Source organism: Mobula birostris, chromosome 1, assembly GCF_030028105.1.
Source record: "Mobula birostris isolate sMobBir1 chromosome 1, sMobBir1.hap1, whole genome shotgun sequence".
NCBI lineage: Eukaryota > Metazoa > Chordata > Chondrichthyes > Myliobatiformes > Myliobatidae > Mobula > Mobula birostris.
In genome coordinates this window covers 142448821-142470749 of record NC_092370.1, presented here as the reverse complement: position 1 = coordinate 142470749, position 21929 = coordinate 142448821, and the positions used below count along the sequence as shown (strand labels likewise).

Here is a 21929-nt window from a genome sequence, read left to right as displayed (position 1 = left end):
TGTACATTTGAGATTTCCCAAAATTCTGATGTCAGTCATACATATTAGCTACATCAACATCCCTTCACCGAATCTTCTTTTTCACAATGCAATCTCTCGCAAAGTGTTTGTTTAATATTTCTTCTAGCTTTTATTATTTGTTATTCAGTTCTGGGTGTTGCATCTGTTGTTCATTCCCAATTCCCTATAAAGATACTGGTGGGCATTCTCCTTGGACTGCAGGAGTTCAAAGTACATTTATTATCGAAGTATTATCATGTACTATCGCATTATACAACTTTGAAGTTCATCTTGTAACTGTCTGTTAGGAGATGAATCTCAAGGTTGTATAATGTACTTGGATGATAAATGCATTTTGCATTTTGAACTCCTGTAGCTCAAAGGAGGAACTGCTTTTCCCAGTGGGTGGTGAATCTATGGAATTCTCTGCCCAATGAAGCTGTGGAGGCTATCTCAGTAAATATACTTAAGACAAGGTTGGATAGATTTTTGCACAGTAGGGGAATTAAGAGTTATGATGAAAAGGCAGGTGGGTGGAAATGAGTCCATGGCCAGATCAGCCATGATCTTATTGAATGGTGGAACAGGCTCTACAGGCCAGATAGCCTACTCATGCTCTTATTTCTTATGTTTTTATGTAGTGCTTATGATGTCTGTTCCCACACTGATATTAGGAAGGAAAGTACAGAACTATAAACCAGAGGCAATGAAATAATGGCAGTATATCTAAGTCAAGATGATACACAACTAAAATGGGATCTAGAATTAGTAATGTTCTTACAACATTGTTCTTCTTGGAAGTAGATTTCACATCGCAGTGAAGTTCTGTCAGAATGAACGTGATCAACTGTAATGCACCCTGGATCTAATATATGTTGCAATTGCTGTTTATCACAATGCAATATGTAAACATTGAATCTAGGAACAAGTTTACTGATCAAATGAACTGCCCTAGCCTGAATAGTGTTCAGCTACTTGAGTGTTGTTGTGGATATTGCTAACTAAGCAAGTGATAAGTATACCAGCACATTCTTGCTTTAAGAATATAAGTAGTGGAACAGATTTCTGGAATCAGGAGAGGACCATAAGAAGGTTGGAAATAAATAGGGTTACTCTTGTGTTCCTTTACTGCAGTAGTTCCATATTTTTCATAGAAACATAGAAATCTACAGCACATTACAGGCCCTTTGGCCCACAATATTGTGCCAATCATGTAACCTACTCTAGTAACAGCCTAGAATTTCCTTACCACATAGCCCTCTATTCCTCTAAGCTCTGTGTACCTAAGAGTCTCTTAAAAGACCCTATTGTATCCGTCTCTACCACCTTCACTGGCAGTGCATTCCATGCACGCGCTACTTTCTGTGTGAAAATCACTACTTCTGAAATCCCCCTTGTACCTACTTCCAAGCATCTTAAAACTATGCCCCCTCATGTTATCCATTTCAGCCCTGGGAAAAAGCGTCTAGCTATCCACACGACCAATGCCTCTCATCATCTCATACATCTCTATCAGGTCTCCTCCCATCCTCTGTCGCCTCAAGGAGAAAAAGCCAAGTTCACTCAACCTATTCTCATAAGGCATGCTCTCCAACCCAGGCAACATCCTTGTAAATCTCCTCTGCTCTGTCCCGATAGTATCCATATTTTTCCTGCAATGAGGTGACCAGAACTGAACACATTACTCCAAGTGGGGTCTTATATAGCTGTAACGTTACTTCACGGCTCTTGAACTCAATTCTATGGTTGATGAAGGCCAACGCATCATACGCCTTCTTAACAACACTATCAACCTGCATAGCAGCTTTGAGTGTCCTATGGACATGGCGTCCAAGATCTCGCTGATCCTCCATACTGCCAAGATTCGTACCATTTATATTCTATCTTCAAATTTGACCTACTGAAATAAACCACTTCACACTTATCTGGTTTGAACTCCATCCGCCACTTTCAGCTCAGTTCCTGCATTCTATCGATGTCACCCGGTAACCTCTGACAACCCTTCAGACTATCCACAACACCCCCAACTTTTGTGTAATCAGCAAACTTACTAACCCATCCTTCTATTTCCTCATCCAGGTCATTTATAAAAATCACAAAGAGGAGGGTCCTGTGGAACACTACTGGTCACCGTCCTCCATGCAGAATACAAACCATCTACAACCACACTTTGCCTTCTGTGGTCAAGCCAATGCTGGATCCACAAAGCAAGTTCTTGCATACATTCTGAATGAGCCTCGCATGGGGAACCTTATCAAATGCCTTACTGAAATCCATATACACTACATCCACTGCTCTACCTTCATCAATGTGTTTTGTTACATCCTCAAAGAATTCAATCAGGCTCATAAGGCATGACCTGCCCCTGACAAAGCCATGCTGACTATCCCTAATCAGATTATGTCTCTCCAAATGCTCATAAATCCTGCCTCTCAGGATCTTCTCCAACAACTTGCCCACCACTGAAGTAAGAGTCACTGATCTGTAATTTCCAGGGTTATCTCTATTCCCTTTCTTGAACAAGGGAACAACATTTGCAACCTTCCAACCCTCTGGTACTTCTCCCGTCCCTATTGATGATGCAAAGATTATTGCCAGAGGCTCAGCAATCTCCACTTTCACTTCCCATCATTGCTTGGGGTATATCTCATCCAGTCCCGGCAGCTTATTGAACTTAATACATTTCAAAAGCTCCAGCACATCCTCTTTCTTAATATCTATATACTCAAGCATTTTCATCCACTGTAACTCATCCCCACAATTGCCGAAGTCCCTTTCACTGGTGAATAACCTAAATTTTCATTCTCTAAATACCTAAAAACCTATTGATTACTGCTTTGAATCTTTCATCATGGTGTACCTGATATCAATCCTGCTTTTTTCAGTAATGATGGATAAGCTATTGATGGTTGAGCTTCTGGTCAATGTCACAACTAACATGGGGGGTTGGTTGAAAGTCCTTGTGAAGGAGGAGATCAGGAAAGAGGCCCTGCATGGTCATGGACCTACAAAGAGCTTGAGAGGCAAAATGAAACAGTACTGAGAGGAAGATGCCAGAAACCACATAATCTCAGAAAAGTTATGGAAGAGAGAAAGAAAGAAAGTTTAGCTTTATTTATCACATGTACGTTGAAAGATGGAAGCATGAAGTGAAATGCATGACTTGGGTCAAATCATATCAGCGAGGATTGTGCTAGAGGCAGCCCAGAAGTGTCGCCATGCTTCAGGTGCCAACATAACGCACCCACAACTTACTGACTCTAACCCCAACCGTGCATCTTTGTAATGTGGGAGGAAACCCACATGGTCAAGGGGAGAATGGACAAACTCCTTACGAACAGCAGCGGAAATCGAACCCCAATCAGTAACTGTTGGCTGGTGGGAATCAATAGCCCTGCAGATTACGGTTCAACTAAATTATTTACATATAACGAGGGTTTCTGCCTCTATCACCTTTCCAGCAAATAAGTTCCAGACCCCAAGCAAACCCCTGGGCAAAAATGTTTTTTCTTCATCTTCTCCCTAATTCTCCACCAATTAACTTAAACTTATGCTCCCTGTTTTTGACCCATTTTTAAAGGAAATACAGCAAGTACCACCTGCTTATTCTCTCTAGGCTCCTCATAATTTGACTCACCTTAGCCTCTTCTTTTCCAAACAATCCTACCTTAACTAATCTTTCCTCATCATCGCATTTATCCAGTCAATAGAGCAACCTTTTTAAATATCCCTTTGCAGTCTCTCCAATACAATCACATATTTAAAGAGGAAAATTAACAAAATGACCTGCAAGTTTTGGAATGTGGGAGGAGATTGGAACTCAACCTAGGAAACACATGTAGTTACTGTACAAAAAGAGTGTATGTCCTCACAGAGAGAACCCAAGGTCAGATTTGAACCTGGTTCACTGGGATCTTGAGGCAGCAGTTACCACTGTGCCATCCTGATTTCTCAGTTCATTCTGAGTGAACACAGGTGGTTTCCTGTGCAGTATTTCTGGATTTATTCTCCCTGGCTTGATAGTAATGATACAGTGAGATGTACTAGGCCAAGTTTACATATTGTGGTGGAATACAATAGTACTGATGATGGTCCACAAAGCCACAGGGATGTCCAGCTTTGAGCTGGCTGGTCTATTCCATTATATATGTATATGACATCCTTGGTGTAAGAGTGGAATTTGTCTACACAAGTGTTGTGCTGCCGTTACTCCAACTAATGTTGTACTTAAATCCTTCTATAGCACTGTTTCCACTGCTGGGTTATACTTCACAAGACCCTAGTCACTGTGTTAGAAGCTGCTTACACTTGGTCAAAATCTTTAACTATTTTAAGAAGTCCAACCAACCAACAAATGCACCACTGCAGGATATAGCAAGTGAAGTTGGAGCAGGATACCATCTCTGTAGCATTTATCAAAATACTTCCTGACAGCTCCAAGTATCAAAGTTTTGGATGTCCAACATCTGCAGAATTCCGTGTGTTTATGATCAGGGTTTTGGTTTAAGAATTTTGGTGGTTTCCATCATTGGCATCTTTGAGTCACTCAGTATTGGCTGTCATTGTGTCCTCCAGCTACTGCAGCAGAGCAGATATAGCCTTGTTCTCCTGCAGCCCTCTTGTACCTGACAAACGGGTGGCACATAACTCCAGACTGGAGCAGTAGAGTTTCTGCTGCTTCTGTATGTCGACATTTTAACACAACCCAAAATTTCTGCCCAATGCACCAAAAATTATTTGTAAGTTACAAAAAATTGTAGGTACTACAAACCTGAAATAAATATAAAAATTTTGAAAATGCTCAACAAATCAGGTGCATCGGTGGATAGAGAAACAGAGGTAATGTGTCTTTCACAGAGAAGCGTAAACATCCAATTTGGATCCAATGATATACAAGCAGACTCAATAGTCAAATGGCCTAATTCTGCTCCTGTATCTTATAAGTCAGGTTGCCAAATAATTGATCTTCATTCTGGCATGTGTGGCCTACACGTGCTCTGGGTTACACAGCAGTGACAGTGTGGCATAAAATATAACATTAAAGCAATGAATAGGCCATTCAGCCACAATGTTATGCCAGTTTTGATTCCACTTTATACCAAATATCCTCCTCACGTATATCTTCCATAACCCACCATTCCCTTCATATTCATGTTTGTATTTAAAAGCATTTTAAACACCAAACTGCAAACATGAGGAAATCTGCAGATGCTGGAATTTCAAGCAACACACATAAAAGTTGCTGGTGAACGCAGCAGGCCAGGCAGCATCTCTAGGAAGAGGTACAGTCGACGTTTCGGGCCGAGACCCTTTGTCAGGACTAACTGAAAGAAGAGATAGTAAGAGATTTGAAAGTGGGAGGGGGAGGGGGAGATCCAAAATGATAGGAGAAGACAGGAGGGGGAGGGATGGAGCTAAGGGCTGGAAAGTTGATTGGCAAAAGGCATATGAGAGGATAATGGGACTGGAGGCCTTTCAGTTAGTCCTGACGAAGGGTCTCGGCCCGAAACGTCGACTGTACCTCTTCCGTTAGGCGCTGCCTGGCCTGCCGCATTCATCAACAATTTTTATGTGTGTTGCCTAAACACCAAACTGCTTACTTCCAGTAATACCCCTGGATACCTATCCCAGGCACCTACCACTCTGCATAAAACACTTGCACCTCATGACACCTTTAAACCCCACCTCCAACCTTAAAAGCTGGGTCCTCTGGGGTTTGATATTTCTACCCTGGAGAAAATATTTTGACCTTCTATGTCTCTTATAATTTTAAAAACTCCCAACAGGTCTTCTCTTAGCCTCCAGCACTCTAGGGAGAACAACACAAGTTTCTTCCTGTGATTGATATATATCGATCCTTGTAGAACACTACTGGTCACTGACCTACAGCCAGGATAACAGCCTTCCACCCCTACTCTCTGCTTTCTGTGGCAGTGTCAGTTCTAAATCCAAACTTAAAATTCACCCGCAATACCATGCATCTTTACCTTCTGAATTAACTTTCCATGAGGAGGCTTACCAATTGCCTCAATAAAGTCCATGGAGACGAGCACCCACTGCCTTAACATCAGCAGGCTCCTTTATCATCTGCTTAAAACACTTGGTCAAGTTTGTCACACCTGTCCTGCTCTACACAAAGCCACGCTGACTGTCCCTAAGCAGGTCATGCATTCCAGACATGAATCAGTCTTATGCTTCAGTAACTTCTCCACTAGTTTCCCCACCACTGATGTGAGGCCTCTCGTGACTTGGATTACTCCTATTTCCTTTCTTGAACAAAGGCACAACACTTTTTATTCTCCAGTCCTCTGTGATTTCACTTGTCACTAGTGAGGAATCAAAGATCTTTGTCAAAGCACCAATCTCTTGATGTGCTTCTTTCAATATTCTACCCTGGTGACGAATGCATCTTAATGCTTTTCAAAAGGCCCAGCTCAACTTCCTGCTTAATCTCAAAATGCTCCAGCACATTAACATGCTTCACTCGGCCTTCTCTATCTCCCAAATCCTTCTCCTTGGTAAACAGAAACATAGAAACATAGAAAACCTACAGCACAATACAGGCCCTTCGGCCCACAAAGCTGTGCTGAACATGTCCTTATCTTAAAAATTACCTAGGCTTACCCATAGTTCTCTATTTTTCTAAGCTCCATGTACCCATCCAGGAGTCTCTTAAAAGCACCAGCAGCCCATTCCACGCACTCACCACTCTCTGCGTAAAAAAACTTACCCCTGACATCTCCTCTGTACCTAATTCCAAGCACCTTAATACTGTGCCCTCTCGTGCCAGCCATTTCAGCCCTGCGAAAAAGTCTTTTGACTATCCACATGATCAGTGCCTCTCATCATCTTATACACCTCTATCAGGTCACTTCTCATCCTCCGTCGCTCCAAGGAGCAAAGGCCGAGTTCACTCAACCTGTCTTCATAAGGCATGCTCCCCAATCCAGGCAACATTCTTGTAAATCTCCTCTGCACCCTTTCAATGGTTTCTTCCTGTAGTGAGGCGACCAGAACTGAGCACAGTACTCTAAGTGGGGTCTGACTAGGGTCCTATATAGCTGTAACATTACCTCTCAGCTCCTAAAATCAATCCCACGATTGATGAAGGTCAATGCTTTCTTAATCACAGAGTCAACCTGCACAGCAGCTTTGAGTGTCCTATGGACTCGGACCCCAGGATCTCTCTGATCCTCCACACTGCCAAGAGTCTTAATATTAATGCTATATTCTGCCATCATATTTGACCTACCAAAATGAACCACATCACACTTATCTGGGTTGAACTCCATCTGCCACTTCTCAGTCTAGTTTTGCATCATATCGATATCCCATTGTAACCTCTGACAGCTCTCCACACTATCCACAACACCTTCAACCTTTGTGTCATCAGCAAATTTACTAACCCATCCCTCCACTTCCTCATCTAGGTCATTTATAAAAATACCAAAGAGTAGGGGTCCCAGAACAGATCCCTGAGGCACACCTCTGGTGACTGACCTCCATGCAGAATATGACCTGTCTACAACCACTCTTTGCCTTCTGTGGGCAAGCCAGTTCTGGATCTACAAATCAATGTCCCCTTGGGTCCCATGCCTCCTTACTTTCTCAATAATCCTTGCATGGGATACCGTGTCAAATGCCTTGTTGAAATCCATATACACTACATCTACTGCTCTACCTTCATTAATGTGTTTTGTCACATCTTCAAAAAATTCAATCAGGCTTGTAAGGCACGACCTGCCTTTCACAGAGCCATGCTGACTATTCTTAATCATATTATGCCTCTCAAGATCTCCAACAACTGACCAACCACTGAAGTAAGACTCACTGGTCTATAATTTCCTGGGCTATCTCTACTTCCTTTCTTAAATAATGGAACAGCATCTGCAACCCTCAAATCCCCCGGAACCTCTCCCATCCCCATTGATGATACAAAGATCATTGTCAGAGGCTCAGCAATCTCCTCCGTCGCCTCCTACAGTAGCCTGGGGTACATCCCATCCAGTCCCAGTGACTTATCCAACTTGATGCTTGATCCTCCTTTATCCTAGTGTGGGTCTTCGTTTTCCATTGTTATCCTCTTTTTCTTCATAAAATGCCTTGGGATTCTCCTTGATCCTGCACACCAAGGACATTTCATGGCTCCTTTTGCCCTGCCTAATTGCTGATCTAAGCACTTTTTCTGCTACCTTTATAATCCACAAGTGCCCAGTCTGAATTTAGATTTCTAAACTTTACTCATGCTTCCTTTTTCTTCCTGTTATGCTGCTGGCATTTAGGGCAGCAATGAAGGTCCCTCATCTCTGGCGGTGTTCAGAGCTTCCTTCATTGTGTCAGTAGCTCAGTTATTGCCTGGCAGCAGTTGCATCCAGTTCAGGCCCCTGAGCTCCCAACTTGTCGGAATTTGCCCTCCCCAAGTTTAGTACCTTCCCGCAATATCTGACTTTATTCTTATTACAATGAATGTTGCATTCTCACTGCTCCAAGATCCTGGGTTCAACCTGTGCTGTTTGCCTCTTCTCTAATCGCAGGGCTTTCCTCCAGGTTTTCCAGTTTCCTCCCACATCCCAAGGACACACTCAGGTAGGTTAATAACAAAAATAATCAAAGGAGAGTTGATGGGTCTTGTGAGAGAGATTAAGTTGCAAAGGTACAGGGAAATATGGAAAGGGAGAAGGGAGCTAATGGGTCTGCTCTCTTGGGAGTCGGCATGGACTCCTTGGGCAAAAAATCTTCCTTCCATATCATGCTGACTCTAAGTCTTCTGAGTACTTGAGAGCTCTGCTTCGTTAGCACCACTGTCGGTTTAAGCACGGGTCTCAGTGAAGACTTGTACTGGGAACCTATCTCAGGTGTTCCTTCTTTTGAGTTAAAAACTTACTCTTCGCATCAGATCTTCCCCAAACCCCTCAGATCACCACCTCTCCATAAAAATCCAGCTGCAATTACTGCCACCCCATTACCACTGGTGGCTAATTATACCCAACATTACAATGAGGTCTGACTTAACTCTCTAAAGCTCAAGCTCTTTCCATCTATACCTGCCTTTCATTCATGATCCATGAATTAAGCAGCAAAGGCGTCAGCAAATTCATTGCCTAAGGATCAACAGGTGGCACATTATGCCCACCTATTTATTTTTGGCCAACCTACACTGCTGATTTAATAGGTGTATCCAGGTGGTCACAAAACAATCCCCAGGCCAGGGGATTTCAGAGGGCAGTGTTCCATTGTGGTCTTCTCCCTCTGAACGAACTTTACCATATTCCCCTTCCCCAGCTATTTCCGCATAGCTGGGTAAATATTTACTTTTCAAGCACAAATTCCTTGTGAAACTGGTAAATGACTTTGCTTTCATCAAGCCTTCAGACTGTGCACTCCAGCTAACAGCAACTTGCAATATCATTTCTCTCCCACTCCCTTGTTTTCTTTTGTCAGTTGTCTCAGAGTAAATTGCTGCACCATATTAACAGCTGAATACTTAACAAGACATCATTAGGTTTTATATTCCAATCCATTATTAGGTATATTCCTAGTAAGCAAATAGGCTTTCTAATTCCTTTAATATCTTGGTATAAAACACTGATATTCCTGAAATATTCAGACATTATGGTATCTTAAAAGTAGCAAGAAGAAACTGCCATGATCTCAGTAATCATCAACACAAGAAATACTTTTGCATGTTTATTACTGTCACCAAATTGACAGTGCATTTTTGGTATATTTTGTTAATTACTGTGAAAGGGTGAAAGGGTAGTCATCTACTCTGAGCACGCTGGCAAGGCCATCAAACTGTGAGGCAGTGCATGACAGAACTACAGGTAGTTGTATTTGTCTTTAATTTCACTTACACCCTTACGAGAAACATCATTCTAATTGTTTCATTAATAATAGAGCCAGGACTGGGATTGAACCAATAATGATTGAAAAAATTGTCTATTTTATGACACAAGGAACAGAAACACCAATCTATAGTGAAAGTATCTCTCTTTTGTAAAGCCATATTTACTGTCAATAAGTAGATCAGCTGACAGTGATCAGAGCCGCAGTAAGCCATTCCCACCAGCAGCTTGGAACTGTGGATTAGTTATTCCCAATGCCAATCATCTGGTTATCTGTACTCTGTAGCCATTCTTGCATTCTATGTTATTCTATTAGGCTAGAATTCATAGCGAGGAAGGATGGTGGTGAAAGGAGAGTACATGCCATTTCTCAGTGTGGTTTATAAAAGTACGCCTTTGTGAAAGTAACCTTTGAATCACCTATAATCTTCACCAAAAATAAGTCAACACCAGGATTATTCAAAATTTTCAGTGATGACCTTGAACTTTAGAAGAGAAACTATTTGTCTTTTTAATCAACATAAACTGCTGCATGTGATCACAAGCAAAGAGGACAATATTAGCTAAAAAGGGTGCACACAGCAAAGGTTCTTGCTACACTAAATAGATAATGGTCACACAAACAGAAGGGAATTCTTTGGGTCCACACAGAGGAGGGCAGTGAGGTATTAGGGGATGAGGATCTTTTAAAGTTAGCTCTAAGGCTATTTAAATCAACTACATGGTGGTTAGACTTTACCTGACATCATTTTCAGAGTATCGCCTTTGCATATCCTCTTTATTCTTTTGTTTCTTCCCTATCTCGTCTTCCTCCTCCTCCTCCTTCTCCTCCTCTTCCCCCTCCTCCTCCTCTTTCTTCCCCTCTTTCCCTTCATCCTCCTCCACTTTCTCTTCCTCCTCCTTCTTCTTGTCCTTTGCCTCCTCCTCCTTCTCCTTCTCCTCATCTTTCCCTTTCACCTCTTCTCTCTCTTCCAACTCCGCACATTCCTCTTGCTCACATTCCTCTTGTTCTTCCTTTGGTTTGCTTTCTTCCCCCATATTATCCTCTTTATTCTCACTGGCGTTTAATTTTTCGCCCTCCCCGTCTTTCCTTGTCGCTGCTTCCTCCTCTACTTCAGCCTCCAACTCTGCCTCTTCCTTGTCCCCTTCTTCCCCTCCATCTTTCTTTTCTTCTAATGCTTTTGACCGCCTGAAGATCAAATTGCAAAATAATGGAGGCATGCAAGACAGAATAAAACAAAAAATAATATTAGCTGCAATAAAAGGGATGAAAGAATTCCAAAAGGAAAAAAAACTAAAATAAAACAAGCAAGCAATCTATTTAATAAACATTGTTTTGCATCAAATCACAGATAATTCAGAATAATTCTAAGCACAGTCAATAATTTATATCTATTTCTATACCAGATTTAATTAGGAAACAAACCAAACATAATATTTGTAAATGCTCTTACAATATTATCTTATGAATTGATATTTCAACAATAACTATTGTAGTTTAACACATAAATGAATAATATATAGTAATTGACCAGCAATGCTGATGCCCCCAGTTGGGCCCTTGATCTATGGCTTTGTTTTCCATTAACCTGATTTTTAAATGTTAGTTTATTGACTCAAGTTCTTGAACTCATTGAACAGGCAGTAATCTGATGGAGCACATGAAAAGCCAATTGCAAAAAGAAACCAATTCTATATTTATGTAAGAAGCCCTTCATATTGAGGATAAGTATCTCATTGACCATTAATTTCTAATTCTGCTTTAACCTTTAAACATCTTTTTACCATGTGGCATTTTGTGTATGGGTGGTTCAGCAATATTAATAAGAAAGCTCCAATGCACTGAAATTCAAGAGACAAAAGAAAGTAATGAATTAGAGCTAATGGCAGCATTTGATTTGGTGCTATTCAGCCACCTGACCAGGTGTAGTGTTGGTACACTGTACATACTTCAGTTATGACGTAGCTCTTCTATTGTAAATTCTACACTAACATTGTGATATGCAAACCACATAGATGTTTTATATTATTTTCTAACAATCTTACTAATATTTATTGTAGCTGTGAAACGCAAGAAATGAGAGCATAACCGGCTTGATAAGTAACTAGTTATGTACTTAAGAACTGATTTGTTACTCAACTGAATGCTTTTACACTCTGTGCATGTACTTATGCCAACCCAGAAAAATCACAATACTCTCCTTTAGAAGACAAGTTGAGCTGCTCTTCCCATTATCACTTCCCTAATTAAACAGTTATAATTCAAGTTTGGCAGTAAGGGGAAACACTAATCGAAACAAAAATGAAATTGACTTTGCTATTTTGGCCCTTGGAATAATAGCAATGTAGAGATGTGTTTCTTGCAACAGGTTGATGTCTTGTAAATGGGGATTATAGTGGTGTTAGTGATGGTACTTGTAGTGTTGGTGTTGTTGGTGGTGGTGGTTACAGCAGAGCACGGGCATGGAATAAGAAAAATCTTTGCCTGGTCACCAACAGATAAGCTGTTTTTTGTTTTTCCAAAAGAAACCTGGAATATATTGAGTCTTCAATACACTTCTTCGTGAAAGGATTTACTAAAATAACATGTTGTTTAAGTATTTATTTCTTCCAAATGAAAGATGCTTGTAACACTGCTTTGACTGACAAACTGGTTAATTATAGACAAATGCAAGATCAGTATATTTTTGAAGTGAAAAAACATTGGAGAAATGTTGGCATTCAGAAGCATTTGGCATCCAAAAGTATAGTGGCAGACTTAGTGATCTGAATTTGTAAGTCCAAGAATTTTGTATTAGATATTGCTTCTGTGGGAATCCCAGACTTTGTGCTGTTTAAATGGGTAAACGGGAGGGCGGAGAAGATGGCGGCGCGATGGCAGTGCGCGCGGCCACTTCGGTGATGAATATCTGTTATCTGTCAAGTAGGGGGCCGTGCACAATCCTGATTTGATTGAGACAGACGTGAGAGCACAGCGGAACATCTGGAAAACTTTTGAAATGCCGCTTTGCTGCCGCTGCTACTGTGTGGAAACTTATCTCCGGAGCTGAAGGCCCCGAAATCCTCGGCTTTGCGTGTTTCAGCGGCCAGGGAGAGGTCAAAGGCGCTCGGCAGAGGATGGCGCTCGGGAGGCGGTATCGGAAAGGCTGCTCGGAAGCTTGGAGTTTTTGGACGGATGGACTCAGGGTCGGCTGGGGTCGGCTGCTTCCTAGGTATCGGCAAGTTGACGGTGCCTGGAGGTTTATGGCAGGGAGTTTCTCCCTTTTGCCGCCTGCTATCGGGGACTCGGGAGTCGATCGACTCAGGACTTTGAGATTTTTTTTTACTGTGCCCATGGTCTGTTCTTTATCAAATTATGGTATTGCTTTGCACTGCTTTAACTATATGTTATAATTATGTGGTTCTGTTCGTGTTAGTCTTGGTCTATCCTGTTTTCTGTGATATCACTCCGGAGAAACATTGTATCATTTCTTAATGCATGTACGCATTTCTAAATCACAATAAAAGAGGACTGAGTGTTCTCATAATCTAATCTAACCTAAATGCTCAAGGCTTTGCTCAGAAATGTCAGCATAGGCAGAGCTAGGTTTATAACCTGCAGTCCATGGACCCCTTGCTTAATGGCATTGGTCCATGGCATTAAAAAGGGTTGCTAATCCCTGGGCTAGAGTGATGCAGTTCATAATAATTAATGCCTTGACAAAGTAGATGTTGTGAAAATGTGGAGTCAAGGCTCGGGGCTTAAAGTCTTAAAGTAAGCAGATGGCCATTTTGTAATGAGAAGAGGAGACACTTATGCACTCAAAAGATTGTTCACAAATGGAATTCTCTACCCTTAAGGAGTATAAATATTTCTGCTGCAGAGTACATTAAAGACATACATTGAGAAACTTCTGCACAGGTAATCAGTGGATACTGGTGGGGAAACAGAAGCAGTACAGAGAATTGGGAACGGAGTACTAGATTAATCATGATATTGGAAGTGTCAACAACTGTCCTATTCCAACTCCTAATTCTAGAGTCAATACAGCATGGATACAGGCCCTTTGGCCTAACAAGTACATGCAGGCCATGGTGCCCATCCAGTTTGTCCCAATTTCCTGCACTAGACCCATATCCCTCTGAGCCCCTTTCCTCTATCCATCTGCTTCTTAACTAATTTCTTGCAGTCTTCTGAAGAGTGAAACACAATGGACAATTGTGCAAGATATTTCTCAAACCGCACTATTTAACACATTTGTTTCATTATATAAACAACGTTGCCTGGTGTATAATGACGACGCTATTTACTGTGCAGTGTCTTTGTGAGTGCTGATGACTCAGCATTGCCATATGCACCAGGCAACATTGTTTACCTCAATGCTTAGCAATAATGTTATAATACTGAGGTCTCTGAATGTCTGAAATGGGTTGTTGTATGGTTTAAAAAAATAAAGATGGATATTACTAGAAAGAATAAAATTATTTAACTCAAAAAATCTATGAAGAAGCAACATTCCAAATATAAAACTCACTTAAGGTGTAAGAGTGAAGTACTATCTCATTAATCAAACTGTTTAAACCTGAGACAAATGAATTGAGTAATATTCTACATAAGGTAACACCATCACTGGGTCTCACCTGATCTTCCTGGTTGTTCGAGGATGCTCAGACTGCACAGACATGTAACTTGTACTGCTCATTCGTGAAGCGCTACTTGTCCTTGATACGGCAGACACGTCGCTTACATCGCTGTCTGATGACTTGTTAGAGATATTATCTGACCCTCGGTGTGTGTCTCGTCCCAACCGATGCTATTGAAAAGTAATTATATCAATAACTTTAATCATTAAATCAAAGATAAAATTCCTCATTTGTTCTCATGTTCTTATTTCCATTCATATGTTACTCCAAAGCATTGAGTTTTTATATCATGCTGATAACAATATTCAGTTCAAATTTAAAAGAAGGCAGGCTAAGAGTTATTCAAGGCTCAGGTGAATTAAAACCTGATGTTAAACTGATCAACCTGCGGTTTAGGAAAGCTTAACTTTCAAGCTTAATTGTTTCAAGTCATCTTCAGTAGAAGTATCAAGCTCTTTCTTATAAAGTCATAGAACAACTGCTTCTAAAGTACCATTACTATAGAAGTTAATATCTGGAATTTGTTTCACTTTAAAAGATCTCATAAAGTGGCTTAAGGCCGTGAGTCCCAACAACATCCCAGAGATAATGCAGAAGAATGATACTCCAGATTGTCCAAATTGACTTTGTATAACAACACACATCAACTACTCAATAATGCAGGACAAATCCAGTCCATCAGTCTTCTCCCTATTATCAGCAAGTTAATGGAATATGATATCAACAGTTGATCAACAGACGTTTACTTACTAATATTCAATGATGCTCAGTTTGAGTTACAACTGGGCTGCAACTTCAGATGTCATTAAAGTCTGGACCGAATATTTAGAAAGTAGATGTTTGCCCATGTGAGTCCAGGAATTAAGGTATCATTTAACACAGTGTAATAGGTGAAATGCCATGTAAAACCAAGTCACTGGTAAGGAAAAAACTTTCCACTTGCTGAAGTTATAATCAGCATAAAGAAAATACTGAAAGCCAATCATCACAGCTCCACAGGAACTCCTCAGGACGATACCTAGGGCCAACCATCGTCAGCTGCTTCATCTTTAACTTTCCTTTCATCACAATACTAGAAGTTGGAATGTTTACTGACTGTTCCAGTATTTTGTTTCACTCACAGTCTGAGCCCATGCAATAAAACAGGTAACAATTGAACTGAGCTGGAAAGTATCAATATTTGTATCTCTGCACTACACATCTGCCAAGATATGACCATCTCCAGGGAGAATACACATATTTACTCCTGATACTTAGTAGACTGCTATTACAGAATCCCTCTTCATCAACATCTCAAAGGTCACTAATGGTTAGAAATTTCATTGGACCTGCTTTGGTCAGAAGCTAGCTTTTTTTTGGAGATGTAGCACAATACCAGGCTCTTCTGGCCCAACTAGCCCATACTGTCAGTTACACCCATCCTAGCCAGCATGTCTCTGGAATGTGAGAGAAAACCTGAGCTCCTGGAGGAAACCCATGCAGTCACAAGGAGAACATATAAACTCCTTACAGACAGAAGGGGAGTTGAACCTGGGTCGCTGGCTCCATAGTGTCATTATGCTAACCACTATGCTGCCAAGCAACCCCTTTGCATTAATTGTCTCACCTACCCTGACTCCCCAAAACTTTCCATCAATTGCATGGTAAAACTCAGGAACTCTCCACTTATCCGGATGAATGGACGTCCAACAATAAGAAGCTTGCCACCATCCTATCTAAGCATCTCACTTATTTGGCACCTCATTCATCATCCTAAATCTTCACTGTCTACAATGCCAGATGTAGGTACATGGGAACATAATCGCTGCATATTTTCATGCTGGATATGCACCGTCCTGGCATGGAAATATATCACCATTATTACTAGTTCACAAAACAATCAACCTGAGTGCCTTCACCAAGCAAGCTGCTGAGGTTCAGAAAGGCAGTTCATCATTTGATTCTCAAGGGCAATTCTCAATGGATTATAAATTCTATTTTGCCAGTGAGGTCAGCATCCTATGAATAATTAATTAAACACACTTCTGCATACTTAGTTCCAATCAATTGTTAAAAGTATGTGGCAAGAGCTCTTTGGCTTGTACTTGGAAACCCAACGGAATTGAGGGATGAAGCACTGGGTCATTCTAGCCAACAGGATGAAAGAAAGCCTCGGTCAGTGAGAGACCAAAGATTTCAATATGCATTTTGGAAAAGATATCAGGCTTTGCTTTGTCGAAAAAGATATTAAAATTAACCTATTTTTCTGTGTTTCCAGCTCCAACTATGTTACCATTGAGTTTGATCAAACAAGAAAATCATCATATATTTCCTGATCATGGCTCAGTTTAGGACCGTAATGAAGATACAATATTATTATTGCTTATGGAAAGAAGAACCATGGTGCCTCCAGGTGGATCTACTCAATTCTCAAACTGAGCAGGTTAAATTTTTTGTGTGTGATGTCAGCTGTTAAGATAAATAAAATCCTTTATTTTTAGCCATGTTTACCAACAAACATTGGTATGGTTTTCTCATTACAGTTTACGTGATAAAAATACTAAGTATTTGCTTCCCGTCCAAGGATTCTGTTGGACTTCAGATGGAAAAAGACTTACAACTACAGTGATAATGTCTTGTGTCACCTGCTCCATTACAAATTCAACCACATGCTACCTCCTTAAATCCTTTTTGTATCCAGGAAAATAAGCTGATGGTTATGATTTGTTTATATTTTGTAATATGGAACATAAAATCATTATCGGAATGCTGTTAGAAGACTCAGATGTAAAATTAGGATCTAATAAGGAGACTGTAAGGATCAGTCTCATATTAGCAAGATTTTGGATGTGCAAACCAATTTCATTTCTGCAGCTTTGACCATTTAAAAATAGTCACATAACTTAGAACAGTATGGTGCAGGAATAAGCACTCCAGTTTATCATGCCTGTGCTGACCTGGACACCAATCTTGACTAGTCCCATTGCCTGCACATAGCCCAGATCTCTCTATTCACTGCCTGTGCATGTGTCTGTCTAAATGCCTCTTAAACACCACCACCATACTTGCTTCCACCACCACTCATAGTGACGTGTTGTAGGCACCTACCACTTTCTGTGTAGAAATTCTGCCTCCCAAATTTCCTTTGAACCTTTCTCAAATTATCTCAAAGATGTGCCCTCTAATATTTGACACTTTCACACTAGCACAGTGGATGTTGTCTGCACGGACTCCGGTAACACATATGAAAAGGTTGCTCATGGTAGACTGATACAAAAGAATAAAACACATGGGAAAAAAGACTCTGACTATCTACTTCATTGAGGCCCCTCATTATTTTATAAACTTCTATCAGGAACCGCAGTCTGCAAGGGTTCAGAGACAAACAATCCAAGTTTGTCCAAACCTCCCCTATAACTAAAACACTTCAGGCAGGCAGCATCTGGGTAAACCTTGTCTGTACCCTTTCTGAGCCATCAGATCCTTCCGAGAGTGTCGGCACCAGAAATGCACGTAGTACTCCAAATGTGGCCTAACTGATGTTCTGTACAGCTGCAACATGAGTAGCCATCTCTTATACTCAAAGATTCATAGATTCAAAGTACATTTATTATCAAAATATGTATGCAGTATACAACTCTGAGATTTATCTTCCCACAGACAGTCACAAAACAAAGAAAACCATGGAACCTGCTCCAGGAAATACATCAACCCCCCACTCCCCCGCCCCCGCCACCAGCCCAACCACGTGTAAAGAAACAGATTGCATAAATGGCAACAAAAATTGTTCCAACTGATAACATCAGACCTGCCTTACCATTCATTATTTGGAATAAATAATCTACCTATACACTCCGAGTAACAGCTCATACAGGAGTTTAGCAAAGCCTCAAGCACTAGCCATTGCAAAACCATTGCCTTATTAAAATATCATATTCTAAGGTACAATAAGGCAACATCATCATGCTCTTACTATGGTGAATGGGTATTCCCTAGTAAGTCTTATTAGGTGTAATGGCAAAACCAAACCAAACCAAAACCAAAACAATACTGCTGTTGCCGGCGACCTGATGGATTTGTTATACTTGCATGATGCGCCCTCACTCCTGTGATGATTGCTCCAAAAGTTGACGATATGTATTTGATCCTTTATTACCAATTAGCAAACATACAATCTTGAGGCGATGAAACTCAAGCATACCCGCGTGTAAGCTAAGCATAATTGAGCATTATTGAGTGTTCAGCAAAAGACAGGGTCTCCATCAGCCCCCAGTTGCTACCAACTGCAGAGAACAAAGCATGAAGACAAAGCTTATTCCCTTTGCTTTTACAATGCCCTCCACTTATGTGACAAGTTATCATAATAACTGCACAACACATGGTACAATGCAGATAGAGAACAGATGCATGGCTCTTACATTAAGTATAAACTTATTTCACTTTGTTTTCTTTGTGGCCCTGTTTTACCAATATTATAATGTATTTGTCAATCCCATGACAACAACACTACAATACCTGGAGAGCAAACATAATGTTTTGCTGCCTAAAATTGATGAAAGGCAATTAGCAACATTCTCCCAGGCTGCAGCTTTTTTTCCCCTCTCCAATTAAATTATTTGAAGTTCTTATTTGAGATAGCGATTGTTGTCTGTCAAGCTCAATTATTTTCCGGCCTCCGTAAAGCAGGGGTTCCAACTTGGGGTCCACAGGCCTCTCGGTTAATGGGAGGGTCCATGGCATAAAAATGGTTGGAAACCCTTGCTTTAAAGTAACATTTCCTCTTTCCTACTTGAATTAAACTAGCAAAAACTCAGTTAATGGTAGAATTTTTGAGATAACAATCTTTCCCTGGTTCCCCTGACAATCTTGGAGATATGACGTTAGAGTAGGCGCATTCAATAAACAGAAATACTAATGAAATTCAGCAAGTCATTTCAAAAGATTGCAGTTTTCGTATACCTTACCGAGCATCTAAAATTCTGACATCTCTAGCAGAAATAAACTACTTTTACTCCAAAATACTCAGATCTTTGGGATCATTAACCCCTTATCCCTCACCAGGTAAATTTCACATTGGCATTTGCTACTTTCAGCTTATGCTTGTTTGAAATAAATTGAATTAACTGCAGACTGACTTTTGTGATGGTGGGGAGCTCAAGTAAAGCTGAAATGGATAAATACCTTGTTGCAAGTGCTTCAGCCTTGGTCATCTGTAATTGAACACTTTGAGGTTCATCACTGAAAGGTTTGTCATGGAGTCTTTTCCTCCTTTTAAATACTCTGTAACTGGATATGTCAGGATTACAGAACTCAGTCTGAAATAGTGGTCATGGGATCAATCAGCCCTGTTTATAAATATTGCTTTTATTTAGTTCAAGTTCAAGTTCAAATTCAAGTTTAATTGACATTCCCCATACATGAATACCCATGAATACAGAAAAATATAACAGCATTACTCCAGGGCCAAGGTGTAAAACTAATAATTATACACAGCACAAGGCACATACAGCAAATATAAGACAGCAAGTATATATAAGATACCAGTAGAATACAGTTACACACAAAAAATATCATCCAAGCCCTGGAGTCCATGAATGTTGCAGCAGTCTGCAGTTGAACACAATATAGTTTATCTTCTGCTGAGGAAATACTAGGGGGCAGCACCAAATCCAGCATGGACTCCACACTGTCTCCGGTACTCCGGTGGAGGGCTCGACTCTGACGCCTCTGCCTCAGGTGGCTGCGGAGAGGCAACACCACGGCGTGAGGCCCAGTATTCTCTATGACCACGGCTTGAGGCCCAGTACTCACTATGACCTCTATGACCAACTCACCCAACGTCCACCCCCGCTGTTCGCCATTAAGCCAATGAATTGGACTTGCAATATTCCACACCACCAATGTCTAACAGGGTCTTGTGATCACAAGAAAAGCCACTAAGATGATCACTCACTGTTAGACTGCACTTATCCTTTATGCACTGATGCCCTCTCTGCTGCTGGCAGTATCACAGTCTACCATGTCCAGCCTCTTCAGTTTCTCAATGAGCAACTCAATGATGGGGTATACCTGCAGTACTTTAAGTTCTCAATGTCTGGCAGAACCTTGTGATCATAAAAAATGTGTTTAAAAAAGACAGCTACACCTTTGGTTGACTCTATAGAAGCCGTTGCATCGGAGTGCGCTGCCATCTTACCAGATATTTACCGAGCATGCTTTCAAGCATTCTAGTTTTACCAGGTTGGGATCAGATTGGTCCCAAGGATGGTGGAGTGAGGAAGAATACAGACTGTAGTGCAGCTTAATTTTCCGCCATAACTGCCTCACTGTCTCTGCAACACATGTAGCAAATTTAAACAGCATCTGAAGATAATTTGCATTCTTCTTCTCAAGAATTGCTCACCTCAAGAGCCTCCAAAATGTGTCTTGGAAATCTGAGCTCTGATCACCGTGAAATTCAACATCGAGTGAACTGAAATGGAACCATTGCAATTTAATTCAGCAGGGAAGTATAGTCTATACTGGCTTGCATTTAGATCCTAGTTGAAACTTCTGGCACACGTTAAACCTGGGAGTGGTCCGACATAAGTATGGCGGATAGACTACAGTGATCCACTTCCCCTACAACAGATACAAATACTTTTTAAATATGGTTTTCACCTATTCAGGTTTTTTGATGGTCATCCCTTCTGTGAAGGCAGACCAGGACAACATCCTCACTAGCTTCAACAGTAGACAGCTTATTATGTTGATCACACTGAAACACAATCTGATATTGGGACTCACTTTTCAGGACATAAGTTATATAAACAGTCATCTGCATTAACTATTGCATTTCCAAGGGTATAGGATCAAAGATCAACTTTATTTGCCAAATGCATTTTTCATTATTAGCCTTTTCCTTAGGTGTGTTGGCACAACATGCAACAATAAAAACAACATTCAACAATTATAATAATAAGGAATTATACAAGAATAAGCTGGAGTTTAAAGTACAGATATGGAGTATAATGTGCATAAATACATAAATATCAGCATGTATTTACAATGTAAATGGCATTGTAAAAGTGCTTACTGTGCATTGCAGGGACTGAGGTAAGATATAGAGGGGGTGGAGGGGGGCTAATTAGAATGGAATGCTTGATCAGATAAACTGCCTGGAGGAAGCAACTTTTAAGATGGCATGAAGATTTTGTTTTAATAGGCCTATAACGCTTTCTAGAAAAACACTTTTGGAAATGGCAGTTTGTAGGGTGGATATTGCCTGCAATGATTTTTCCTGTTTGCTTCTTTGACTTGGAGACATCCAAGTCCTTCAGAAATGAGACCATAAGACTGTAAGACAGAGGAGCAGAATTAGGCCATTTAGCATATCAAGTCTGCTTCAGCATTCCATTGATTCTCTTCGGCATTCCATCATGGTTGATTTATTACCCTTCTCAACCCCATTCTTCTGCCTTCTCCCCATAACCTGTGATAGCC

At 40.7% G+C, this 21929-nt stretch overlaps 1 protein-coding gene across 23 annotated transcripts in view; it reads right to left on the bottom strand.

Annotated features, from left to right (window-relative positions):
- rims2a (regulating synaptic membrane exocytosis 2a) overlaps positions 1–21929 on the bottom strand; it is a 1105394-nt gene that overhangs the window by 181721 nt on the left and 901744 nt on the right. For 10 of the 23 annotated variants that reach the window (XM_072262764.1, XM_072262801.1, XM_072262723.1 and 7 more), the window contains one exon: positions 14466–14638. The exons of the other annotated variants lie outside the window; for them this stretch is intronic. In XM_072262764.1, the coding sequence (XP_072118865.1) occupies positions 14466–14638 (173 nt within the window). The remainder of the gene's footprint in view (positions 1–14465; positions 14639–21929) is intronic. 23 annotated transcript variants of the gene reach the window in all.